The 13,613-nt window shown below is 46.3% G+C and overlaps 1 protein-coding gene across 2 annotated transcripts in view; it reads left to right on the forward strand.

The window, feature by feature from the left end:
* Window positions 1–388: 388 nt before the first annotated feature.
* PSAP (prosaposin) overlaps window positions 389–13,613 on the forward strand; it is a 36,167-nt gene continuing 22,942 nt past the window's right edge. Inside the window, exon 1 of one of the 2 annotated variants that reach the window (XM_048858113.2) lies at window positions 389–527. In XM_048858113.2, coding sequence (XP_048714070.1) covers window positions 491–527 — 37 coding nt within the window. In that variant the 5' untranslated portion in view covers window positions 389–490. The remainder of the gene's footprint in view (window positions 528–13,613) is intronic. The other variant, XM_075130880.1, reaches the window with a different exon arrangement.

Here is a 13,613-nt window from a genome sequence, read left to right on the forward strand (position 1 = left end):
CGCGGCTCCCTCCCGCCGCGCCGGCGGCCGCTGCTGGGCCAGGCAGCAAGGAGCAGGAGCCGTCTGGGGGTGGGTGCTCCCTGCCGGCCTCCTGCAGCCCCAGGGCACGTCCCTGCACAGAGATAACGGGCCAGCGCGGCCTGAGCCAACCGTCCCTGCCTATGCCCCTCGGCTTGCCCGTCACGTGGTGTCTGACCACCCCCCGCCAACAACCCCCGCACACTGCTCCCTCCCGCGCGCGCGCCTTCTCCCCGCCCCAGGCGAGATGATTCAGTGTCAGACGACCCGGACAAAAGGAGCATGCGCAATGGTGAAGACGCTGGGGGGGGGGTCCGCTGTGGAGTCATGAGCGCATGCGTAATGGTGGGAGGGGGGGGTCTCCCGAGCAGGGTGGGCAGAGCATGCGCAGTGGCCTCGGGCTGGCCTTATATAGGCTGCGATCAGCTGATCGGCTCCGCATTGCAGAAGGTGGAGTTCCGGTGGCGCAGTTATGCAGCTACTGCTTCTCCCGTGTTTGCTGGCCGCCGGTAAGCGGGGCGGGGCCGGGCCACTGTTGGGTGCCGCTCACGGGGCGGCGGTAGCTGCGGGTGGACTCTGGGTTGGGGTGTCCCCAGTTTCCTCGGTGCCCGGGCTGGCCGGGGCTCGCCCCTGCGGGCGGAGGGAGTGGGGCAGCCTTGCGGTTGGAGGAAGGGCGGGGAACGGCTCTAGCCCCGGGAGCTGCCCGGGGCAGCGGGGCCGGTGTGTGTGTTTGTAGAGGGGGCTGAGCAGAGACACCCGGGAGCGCTGGGCCAGGTCCCCTTCCCGCCGCGGTGCGAGTGGGTCGGGGGCGGGCGGGCTCAGAGGTGTGTGATCCAGGCCAAAGCCTGCGCTGTCCCTTGCACTCTGTGTGCAGTCGGTGCTACACAAAGAGATTAGGTAAATACCGTCCTCGGAGCTTCGTCAGATTCAGCAAATACAGCCTGGGTCGTGACCCCGTAAGTGCCAGAGACTGGAGCTAACTAATCAGACTTGCCGTGGAGTGAGAGCCGCGAGTAGGGACAGTCAGTGTCCCCCATCTAACACTAGACTCTTTAGCTCTATATCTTAAATGTTTAAAGGTTCTTTTGTTTACACACATTTTTGGTATCAAGTCTATGGGCACGTTCTTCAAAAGATAATGCCGACTCATTGCTATAAATGACACAGCATTGTAAAACTATGTTGACTGCCAAAACCCTGAAGAAAAGAAAAAAGCATAGAAGAGAATGTTGTAGGTGGAGGGTTGGGAGAAAATAAATCTTGCCTGGAGCCTTACTATTGTACTAATGACACTGCATTACTCACCATGGTGTAATTTAGTTTGATACTCAGTGCTATGGGTTTAGTATTTTACCAAGCAAGCAAGTGTTCTGTGCCCCAAATAGTCTGTATTTTTAATACAACAGAATATTGGGGGAGTTGACAGATAAGGTGATAGATGAAGAAAGGAATAAACAAAGACTCTTGGGGGTGGTTTCTTGAGGCGTAGTGTTCATCACAGGTCCTTCATAAAGTCATATCTTAATCTACCAAAAAAACTAACAGATCTTGAAAAATTAACCTGGTACCTAATTCAAAAACACATACCCTAAATAGGAGAGCACTGTCTAGGGACAAAGTGCAGATGAGGAGAGGCCAACCTCCACACCAATCTGAAGCAAATACTACCAGCAACTACACACCACACCACAGAAACACTAACTCAGGAACCAATCCCTGTGGCAAACCTCGTTGCCTGCTCTGTCCCCCTATCTATTCAAGCGACACCATCACAGGACTCAACCACATCAGCCACACCATCAGAGGCTAATTCGCCTGCACGTCTACTAATATTATGTATGCCATCATGTGCCAGCAATGCCCCTCTGCCATGTACATTGGCCAAATAGGACAGTCCCTATGTAAAAGAATAAATGGACACAAATCGGACATCAGGAATGGTAACATAAATTGTAAGGAGAGTGATCACTTTAGATAAGCTATTACCAACAGGAGAGTGGGGTGGGGGGAGAGAATCTTTTGTAGTGATAAACACACATTTTTTCATGGTCTGTGTGTGTAAAAAATCTTCTGTATTTTCCACAGTATGCATCCGATGCAGTGAGCTGTAGCGTACGAAAACTTATGCTCAAATAAATTGGTTAGTCCCTAAGGTGCCACAAGTACTCCTTTTCTTTTTGCGAATACAGACTAACACGGCTGTTCCTCTGAAACCATACAAAAGCCAGTAGGAGAACACTTCCATCTTCCTGGATATTCTAAACCGATTTAAAAGTAGCTATACTTGAACAAAACAAACTTCAGAAACAGACTTCAAAGAGAAACCACAGAACTAAAATTCATTTGCAAATTTCACACCATTAATTTGGGCTTGAATAGGGACTGGGAGTGGCTGATGCATTACAAAAGCAGCTTTGCCTCTCCTGGAATTGACACCTCCTCATCAATTATTGGGTGTGGACTACATCCACCCTGATTGAATCGGCCCTGTCAGCACTGGTTTTCCACTTGTGAGGTAACTCCCTTCTCTTCATGTGTTAGTATAATAATGCCTGCATCTGTAACTTCTACCCCATGCATCCAGTGAAGTGGGTTCTAGCCCCCGAAAGCTTATGCCCAAATAAATCTGTTAGTCTTTAAAGTGCCAGCGGACTCCTTGTTAGTCTATCTAAAAAAACAGCACAGCTACCTCTGATACTTTACCTCCACACCAGTAACTGAAAAATAGGATTGTGCTAAGACTTCTAGCAGGGTACTGTATCTCATCAGAGATTCTGTGCTACTGGCTGGAAGCAGATATACTTGAAGTTTGGAAATCCTACCAACTTTTTTCCCCTAACTGTAAAGGCAAAGAACCCTTCTTTATTCTTCCACTTGCCAGCCCAGACTTCTGCTAATGGCTGTGTCCATTACTCTGTTCCTCTGTCAGCCTCTTTACTGCAGATGATGAGGTGTTTCTAGTCTAACCTTCAATGGGTCTCTGTGGCTTAGGTTTTTTTTGTTTTTTGTTTTTCCCCCCCTCAGTGAGGAGCTCTGATGCCTTTGTCTGCTACTGTTCATAGCCTTGCCAAGTGTTGGGAAAGTGAAAATGACATTATTTTGTCAGTTTCATAGCTACTCACAGGGTTATGAATGGTCAAGTGAAAATTGACAATACTCAGCAAATCCTCACTCTGTAGCTCTGAACAGCAGCAGAAATATTGCAGTTGTCTGTAGACTAACTAGGGAGACACAGCGTCACACTGACTGGAAAAGTATTTTTGCAGTCAATAGCTAAAAACTCTTGTCAGAGTTCCTTCCCCACTCTGAACTCTAGGGTACAGATGTGGGGACCTGCGTGCAAGACCTCCTAAGCTTATTCTTACCAGCTTAGGTTAAAACTTTCCCAAAGTACAAACTTTGCCTTGTCCTTGAACCGTATCCTGCCACCACCAAGCGTTTTAAACACAACAGGGAAAGAGCCCATGTGGAGACGTCTTCCCCCAAGCCCTACACCCCCTTTCCTAGGGAAGGCTTGATAAGAATCCTCACCAATTTGTACAGGTGAACACAGACCCAAACCCTTGGATCTTAAGAACAATGCAAAATCAATCAGGTTCTTAAAAGAAGAATTTTAATTAAAGAAAAGATAAAAGAATCACCTCTGTAAAATCAGGATGGTAAATACCTTACAGGGTAATCAGATTCAAAACATAGAGAATCCCTCTAGGCAAAACCTTAAGTTACAAAAAGACACAAAAACAGGAATATGCATTCCATTCAGCACAGCTTATTTTACCAGCCATTAAACAAAAGGAAATCTAATGCATTTCTAGCTCTATTACTTACTAACTTAACAGAGTTTCTGAGACTGCATTCCTGATCTGTTCCCAGCAAAAGCATCGCACAGACAGACAACCCTTTGTCCCCCCCCCCCCTCCAGATTTGAAAGTATCTTGTCCCCTCATTGGTGATTTTTGGGTCAGGTGCCAGCGAGGTTATCTTAGCTTCTTAACCCTTTACAGGTGAACGGGTTTTGCCTCTGGCCAGGAGGGATTTTATAGCACTGTATACACAAAGGTGGTTACCCTTCCCTTCATATTTGACAACTCTCCTAAACTATAGTCTGCAGAAACTGATGGCATTGGTCCCCCCCATATAGCCAAAAGCTTCTCCCTTGTAAATGAGCAAATGGATTTTTAACCCTTGAGTACAAAGGAGGTTTTAAGCCATAACTCGGTCACAAATTGTTCTTTAGGTGACTTTCTGGCTGTTTAGAAAGCCATAGAAATAACTGATTAGGAGACCGCAGCAAGTCATGCTGAAAAGATAGTGCACAGTTGGCCAGTGGTATGAGACAGCTTTTTTTGTTTTAATATGTAACTATGTTCTGAGAAATGCTTTCTGAAAAGTTTCAGACTTTATGTACAGTATTTAGGTAAACTATGATAGTGGGGGTGAATTAGTCTGATTATAAAAGGGTGTGTGTGGCAGGTGAGGGGGCTGCTATAGGCTGGGAAGGGGCAGCTTGTTAGTTCCTGATGCCATTTCTTGGTGCCTTGATGTCCTATGCCCAGGTTCTGGGTGTCCTTTCCCCCACCTCCATGTATGCTCCTGCCCTTCCCCTGGGTTGGGTGTCTGACTACAGTGGCTGGAACGTGGGGAGAGGAGAGCTATTTCAGCCTGCTCCCCAGTAGCCAGCCTGATGTCAAGCTCTGCTGGCCACTCCAGCTGTGTGTGTTATATAAAAACATTGCTGTGTCCTGCTCTCCTCTGAGCTATTGTGGGGCTGGAAAACGTTTTTTTTTCAGGGGAGGAATGTAGATCAGCCTCCCATACTTCAATTGGGGTGGTGGGGGAGGTGTGCTGCAGTGGGCCCTGCCTGGTACTGCTGCCTCTGTGTGAAACAATTGAGGACAACAGAGGACTTTTGTTAGACCTGTTTGTTGTTCTGACACCATTCAGTGCTCTGTGCTTGCTCACATGAGTCTTGCTATGGTCACTAATTGACTTCTCCATGACAGAATCATGCAGATTCAAATGTTGCAGCATAGTTTGACTTCATGAGCTAGTTTTATTAAAGTCTAGCTTTGGTTGTCATGTCTCAAAGGAATTGTTTGGAAGCTCATTTTAGTGTGGCTGATGGCCTCAAATTTTTACATTCCGTTATTCGTACCCATGGATTCATCACCTTTAATTTTAAAGAAGACACTATAGAAATCCAACAGGAATTTTAAGGCCTGCTTATATTACAAAGCAAGTACTCTTCTCAGGTACAGATGCCTTTTAAAATATACTTGCTAAATTGGGTGCCCCACTAATCATCTTGGTCTTTCATTGTGTAGCTCTGACAACTGCTGCTTTTCTTCCTCAATCCTTGAGCTATCCCTTTCTGCTGTGTTTTTTTGGATGCAGTTGGTAGGTATCAGTTGGTATGGAGTATATGAGATGGACCTATAACTGAAGAGTCAGAAGACTGAGACCAAGTCTACACTATAGACCTATATTGGTATAATTATGTCGCATGGGGGTGTGAAAAATGCACCCTCCTGAGCAATGTAGTTATACTGACCTAAACCCTCCTGTAGACGGCACTGTCGAGGGAGGGTGTCTCCAGTTGACAGAGGTACCATAAGAAGGTGAATTAACTTCATCTGCATAGTAGTATCTTTATTAAAGTGCCATAGCAGTGTAGCTGCACCAGTGCAGCTGAAGAGCTGTATGTGAAGACAAGCCCTGAAGAACTGGACATGTGGGTGAGGCATAACAAATGCACGTTGCTTTGCCTATAAGACTTTTACTCAACAAGATAAAATGGCAGGTAATGTAGAGTGAAGAAGCTTTAAAACTGTTTAGACCAGGTTTGGGCAAACCTTTTGGCCTGAGGGCCATATCTGCGCAGGCCATTGTATGGTGGGCCATGAATGCTCACAAAATTGGGGTTGCGGTGCAGCAGGGGGTGAGGGCTTCAGCTGGGGGTGCAGGCTATGGGATGGGGCCAGAAATGAGGAGTTCAGGATGCGGGAGGGGGCTCTGAGCAAGGGGTTGGGGTGCCAGGGAGGGAGGAGGAGGCTCTGGGGGGGGGTGGGTATGGGATGCAGGAGGATGCTCTGGGCTGGGATCTAGGGGTTTGGAGCAGGAGGGGATCAGGGCTGGAGCAGGAAGGGGCTCATGGGTTCAGGCTCCAGGCAATGCTTGCCTCAAGCAGCTCTCAGAAACAGTAGCATGTCTTGCCTCCAGCTCCTATGCAGAGGCATGTCCGGGTGGCTTTGCATGCTGCCTGTCTGCAGGCGCTGCCTGTCTGCAGGCACTGCCCCTGCAGCTCCTCTTGACTGCAGTTCCCAGGGGCAGTGCTTGGGGTGGTGCGGCATGTATACATAGGAGCCAGAGCAGGGACACGCTGCTGCTTCTGGGAGCCGCAGCACACACGTGTGGAGTGGCCTCCAACCCCGTTTCCTGGCTGTAACTTGGAAGCAGGGCAAGCCCCAGATCCCACTCCCCAGCAGGAGCTCAGGGGCCAGATTAAATTGGCTGATGGGCTGGATGTGGCCCACGGGCTGTAGTTTGCCCATCCCTGGTCTACACAGACTGTACGTCCTCTAGAGTCTCACGTGATAATGAATTATCAAACAGCACAAGTGAATTCATTTGTGGGAGGAAGGAAAGGGCCAATAGTTGAAGACAACATAATGGGTCCTGAGCATTCTTTCCAATGTAATAATTAGGACCCTACCAAATGCATGGTCTATTTTGGTCAATTTCATGGTCCTAGGATTTTAAAAATGATAAATTTTATGATTTCAGCTACTTAAATCTGAAATTTCACATGTTGTGATTGTGGGGTCGGACCCAAAAAGGACACGTGTGTGTGTGTGTGGGGGGGTGTCACAAGGTTATTGTAGGGGGGATTGGGGTACAGCTACCCTTACTTCTGTTCTGCTGCTGGTGACTGACTTCGGAGCTGGAGAGCGGTGGCTGCTGCCCAGGAGTCCAGCTCTGAAGGCAGAGCTGCCATCAGGAGCAGTGCAGCAATAAGGATGGCATGGTATGATATTGCCACCCTTACTTCTCCACTGCTGCCTGCAGAGCTGGGTCCTCAGTTAGCAGCTGCCACTCTCTAGCTGCCCGGCTCTGAAGGCAGCAGCAGAGAAGTAAGGATGGCATGGGATGGTATTGCCACCCTTACTTCTCTGCTGCTGCTGGCAGGGCACTGCCTTCAGAGCTGAGTGCCTGGCCAATAGCCGCCACTCTCAGCTGCCCAGCTCTGAAGGCAGCACAGAAGTAAGGGTGGGAATACTGCGACCCCCCCCCATAACCTTGTGACCCCCTGCAACCTTTTTGGGTAAGGATCCCCAATTTGAGAAACACTGATCTCTCCCCCATGAGATCTGTATAGTATAGGGTAAATGCACATAAGACCAGATTTCATGGTCCATGACCTGTTTTTCATGGTTGTGAATTTGTTAGGGCCCTAGTAATAATCTGTTGGAGGATGTTGCTCTTAAGTCACACTTCAGGTACTTAGGCCTGGTATAAACAGGCTTTTGTACAGATTCCTCTATTTTGGTCAGGGTGTGACTTCTTTTACCAAAATAGTTGTACTGATACAATCCCGCCCCATAGGCTAGATGCAGTTATCTTATTAAAAAGATAGTCCCATAAGGGAAGGGGGAGTAAACTGTACTGGTACAAGCACCTTATACCAGGATAACAGCATCTGCGCGGGGGGGGATGTACTCCATTCATACTGGCATAATTAAAATGGTACAACTTGTGTGTAGACAGGCCTTCAAAATGTCTTTTAAAATGGTAGGTCTAGGGCTAAAGAACTGTTCTTTCTGAGGGTAGCTCAGAAACATGAAATTAAACAATACGTGTTGAGTTCCTGGAGAGCAAAGTTGCCCTGCAACTTGTTGGCTGCTTATGTGTAGTGAACAGTTGCCATTTGTACAGAACTACTTGACTCTGTAGGCTCTAAGGCTTGGTTTATACAAAAGCCAGCTGAAGTTGTGTACATTAAATTAAAATAAGTTTTATAAACTTGTGCTGAGTACTCCTAAAGCACAAGGGGCAGGAGCAGTAAGCAAACAACTGATTAGAAGCTTAACGAAAAGCTTGTCTTCCTCCATCAGGTAGCGTTGACCTCTTTGATATTATAGTTTGTAAGAACTCTCTAGGAACAGTGGAGTCTGGTCTGTGGTGGCTCAGATAATGAGGGTTTTTAGCATGTGTATGTTGAAAGTTCTTGCTTTACCCATTGGGATAGATGAACTGTTACTACAGCCTGTCTTTGGTCCCATGGGCTGTTCCTGCTTCAGCAAATTTTATACTAGCTCTCACACACACACACACCCACCCACCACCTGTAATAGAATCAGAGGGCATGATGGACAGGAATTCTGAAAAGGTCAATTTAGAATTAGTTTCTCAGTCCATTCTGCTCCTTCCTGGTTAGGGAACAGTTAACACATTACTGTACAACTGTCTTGCTTTTCTTCTAGGGACAAGGTGGGTGAGGTGATGTTTCTTTTACTAACAAAAGTTGGGCCACTAAAAGATAAGTTTTCAAACTTAGAGTTCTTCAGGTCTGGGAAACGTACCCAGGGCATGTCTACATGACAGTTAAGTCAACATAAGTTAGTTCAACCTACAGCCATCACAAGTTAAATGTGTGGGAGGAATATTGTAGTGTAGATGCTCACACCGTTAGGTCAATGTAAGCTGCCTTATGTCAGCCTAGTTCTGTGGTGTAAACCAGGTCTATGAATGTCACTGCTCAGTACAAGGTGGAACAGATAAGGAGTTAACACACATTGCAGGAGACCATTCAGGGTGAAGCAGCAGTTAACACCTCTACTGTCTGAGGACAGATAGTTCTAATGATTCATAAATCTAGTGTCTTTATTAAGGCCCTGATATTTGGCATCTGACTGACAGAGCTCTGAATTGAAGGTCCCAAGCTCATGTTTTGAAGGTGGTGTTTCCTTTGAGGCGGACTGAGGTGAGACATGGAGTGGTCACCTTGTGGAAAGCGTTTGCCCGTGGGTGATGGGGTGTGGTTTGCCTCATCATTTTACTGTGAGGGTTGATTCTTCCAGAACATTTTTGTAGTTTTCTATCTGTTTAGAAACCAGTGTAGTAAAGAGTTTCTAAACATTGCTAAATTGAAGCAGTTCTTATGTGTAGGTAAGGCCAAAGAGCAAAGCTTAACTTTCTGCATCAGATAGTAGCTTAAAGGTAACATCCTTTCAGTCCAGTATGAAGGGACACTTGAGTGTTTGCGCTTTTTGCTCCTTTAAATCTCTTCCTGATTTTGTTTTGCATTAGGAATTCTGGTCTCTGATACCCACATTTCTCTAGAAGATCATCCATAACTGGAGAACTAGCAGGCTTGGAGAACTACCAGCCTCAGATTTTGGGAGTCCATTTCTTCTCTTTTTTTAAAAAAAAAAAGTTTATCATTGTAAGTCTCCTGACGCTTTCAGAGTTAGGATGAAAACTCTCTTAAATGTGCACACAAATTTCCTTCCTCCTGTTATGGGCTACTTCACCCACCCTCTCCCCACCCCCATGGCATAACATTCTCTCATTCTCACTCCTTAGTCCACATTACTTGGTAGTCTCCAGCAATTTGCCCTAGTCTCATTCCTCTTCCTATAGGTATTTTCTCCCCCACCCCACTACTCCCCTCTCCAGTCTTTTCCTCTTCCCTTGGCATGCTGTATTCCTGACCCTGCTCCCAGGCCTCATGCTATTCTTCCCCTATGGCAGGTTTGAGCAGGTCTGCCTACCCTGTAGGGGGAAGCTGCTCTTGTGGTGGCAGTGTGAAAAGGGGAGCTGCACTACTGGGGTTCCATCTGCTCTCCCTTCTTTCTGTGCTCATAGCTGGAGTACATGCCTTGCTCTGTGGTTCTGGGAACACAGAGGTGGTGGATCCCTAGTGCTCAACTTGCCACACTAGGACTCTCTTAGTCTGCCGTTACTGGCCTAAAATCTCAGCTCTCCTGTGAATTGGTGACTAGTCTTGATGCAAGGGAAATACAAATGCTTTGTGTTCAAATATCTTTCTCCTGCAGCCTCTGCTTTTTGGGGAGGTGGAGTGGGGGAAGGAGGAGGCATGGCCAAAGTGCAGCATATTCTAGTTGGATATTTCAGCAGTCACTCCTGCTTGCTCTGTGTCCTGTAACCTTTCAAAACCGAATGGAGGACACTGACTCCTGAGATGCAGTCTGGTATGTTTTGAAGGATGGAAATATGAGTGCTAGGACATGGTGATCAGGTAATACAAAACAGTGCTCCTGGGCAACAAGGTGGAAGATGGTGGTTGGGTGGTAGAAGTTGGAGTGGTAATATTTCACTAACGCTCCTCTCTCTGGACCCAGGGGTGGCGAATTATATGGGCCCGTGGTGCCCGGGCTCCAGGAATATTCAGGGCTGGGGCCTGGCTCCACCAGTGTTTTGGAGCCAGGTCTGCCGACTGCTGCTGAAGGCTAGGCTACAGCACAAGAGCAGGCTGAGGCAGCTGGTTACTGCTGCACCAGAGGAGGGGAGGAGGTGCACACATGATTGGCAGCCCTCCCCTCTTCTTCCCCCACCCACTGCCCCCCAGCACCCACTGGGAGGTGATGCCAAGGGGGCTTCCGGCAGGATACCTCTGGGTCTCACTCACCTAAGCAGCTGCTGGGGCTTCAATGAGTGTCTGACCCTGTGATCCACGCCCACAGTCACCACTCCTGCCCCACGCTGGGCAAGGGGCAGCCCCATGAGGCTATGGTGAGGGGCAGCAGGGGAGGAAGCCACATGTGGTGGCAGCCCCCCCTTCCCCTGGCACCCACCACAGGAGAGGCTAGGGGGCTTTCTGCACCTGAGGGGGGCCTGAGGAGGAGCACATGCAGTGACAATAGTGCAGGGTGAGTGTGCTGCTGGAAGGAGGGGGGGCCCCTCCCCTGAAGCTAAATATAATACCTACTTATTGACCCAGTTCATAATCCCTCACAGCTTTGCTGTAAACCACTGGTTGTAAAAAGTAGCAGATTGTAAAAGTTTCAGGTGGGGAAGGGGAACTGTTGTAGGAGCTCTTGTAAAGAGAAGAATGAAAGCTGTAAAAAAAAATAAATAAAATAAATTAAAATCTAAAAGTGGATGACAGCAAAAATAATACACTGGATAACTAAAAGGGGGTTAATTTCATTTGGTTTATCCAGCAAGTACTAAAAGCTGTGTGATTGTAACGGACAGCACTTTGTCCTCACTTCTCCACAGTCCTGTCCAGTGCTGGTAACAAACCTAGTGCTGTCACACTGAGGATTCACTCCTCCTTTCATGTGAAAGATGCTATTATGAGAGAATAGGGATTTGAGAGGAGCAGCTCTTTTCAGGACTATAAACTACAAACTTTAAATTTCTCCTGGCTATCATCCCCAATTAAATAAGTCTTAAAAGGAGCAGAGATCTTGCTGTTGTGGGTTTCCTTCTTGCATTTTATATAATAGTCAATTACAACACGAGACTTGCATAGAGGGAGAAAAATCCTGAAACTGGTAGCTGTAGAAACAGAAGTATGGTGGGGGAACTTGTAGCTCATCGAGCTAGCTGTAGCATTTACTTGATATACCCCCTCTTGTATTGCATTGCATTGCTCTGCTGAATTCAGGAGTGAAGAGCAGATACTAAACCAAGTTCACCAGTAGCTTTAAAAGAAGTGAAAAGCTATGTGGGGATGCTTTGTGTGACCTAGAGGCTCAATCTGAGTGTCCATACAGACTATTGTTAAAAGCACTGCAGCAAACTCATAATCTACACAACTTCCGAAAATGAGCTAAATGTATTTTTGGGTACTTTACCAACCAGTTTCTGTGGTTTTTACAATCATATTCCCAAATTTTGGGCCTTTCCAAGCAAACAGGGAAACTTGCTAAAAAGGAAGTAGTGCTGTCAAATGCATAGGGATACAATAATAGAAAATATGGCTTTCAGTGTAAGTCTTCTGTTTTTACTTGCACCATAAAATTATTGGATGGTGTTCCTTAAATCTTATTACAGCTGGATCTTGCTTACTGTAAGAAGTACAAGAGACTTGCATCACTGTTAGTGTTCTTTATATCAGCCTGGTAACCTGAAAAAAGCTGCTTATTCCCACTTTTTCTAATCAAAGGATGCTCATTACTTGCATGCCTTGCTGGCAAATAGAGCAATCCATGGCTGCTCCTGTTTTATGAATCCCCGTCCAATATAGAGCCAAGGAGCAGAAATTTGTATTAAAGGCATGCAGCTGAAAGCTGATGATTCATGTGTGGTTAACAAATGTTTGTTCTGTCAAAAGGTTGTAGTGGCCACATAAACAACTAGGCACAAAAAGAATAGGACTGACTCTTAACCATCCTGAAGAAAGAAGTTTGTGGAAAAGATCTGATGGACTTGTTTCTGAGTTATGCCTAAGTTCTTATCTAAACACAATTATCCTGGTTTAACAAAAGGTGGTTTTAAAAAAACAAACCTGTTAAACCAGTGCAAACCCCTCTGACTTATCTTTGGTTTAAAGCAGGCCTATTGCACTTTAGTTTAAAAATAAAAATCAAAAGCCTGGTTTTAAATATAAAAATCTGCACAGAAGATTGCACTGACATAACACAATAGGTTTAATACCCCCCTTAATCTAGCGCTCTTATTCACTGTATTGCCATCATCCGTATCTAGTTAAACTGATCCACTGCTACACTTGTGCTTTTTCAAAAAACTTCTGAATTCATTACTTCAAATGTTTCAGTAGTATGGGCCAGTAGACAGCCTTGTTTGTCACCCAGCTTCTGCCTGAACTGGGCTTTTCTTGCTATGAAAGGATCCTCAAATACAAGTTGTACTTCAGTTCCATAGGATTAGAGGAGGCTTTTCGCAATGTCTGTGGCTGAGACTTGGTAAATGCAATAATGGTTAGGGCCAACTAAAGTTTAGGGAATCAGGATTGTGAGAAAAGAATAAGAACAGCCGTACTGGGTCAGACCAAAGGTCCATCAAGCCCAGTGTCTTGTCTTCCAACAGTGGCCAATGGCAGGTGTCCCAGAGGGAATGAACAGAACAGGTAATTGTCAAGTGATCCATCCCCTGTTGCCTATTCCCAGCTTCTGGCAAACAGAGGCTAATGACACTGTCCCTACCCATCCTGGCTAATAGCCATTGATGGACCTATCGTCCATTAATGTATCTAGTAATAACCTTATAATATCTCAAAAGGTGATTCTGCCATTAAAATAACATGCCATCTAATAGTTCCTGAAGCTACTCTGAAGGGTGCTGGTCTCCTACCCATCTTCATACTACCCTCCTCATATTTTCCTCACAAAACCTACATCCATCAAAATGAAGAATTAATAAAATGCCTGTAACAGATATCACTTGTCTTGTCATGCTCCATAGCAGCAGTTGCTATGCTTTACCTTGTACTAAGACTGACTTCCTCAAAAAACAAACAGCACAAGCAAGGAAGAGGGATGTCATAATTAACCATTCCCTTGCAATATATTCACATTCAGGAGCTGATGCCTCTACCAAAGCAGCTGCCAAATCAAAGGTATTACTAAGCAAATGGGAGGGGGGAAAAAATGCCTCTGTAGATTATT

This window comes from Caretta caretta, chromosome 7, assembly GCF_965140235.1.
Source record: "Caretta caretta isolate rCarCar2 chromosome 7, rCarCar1.hap1, whole genome shotgun sequence".
Classification (NCBI taxonomy): Eukaryota; Metazoa; Chordata; order Testudines; family Cheloniidae; genus Caretta; species Caretta caretta.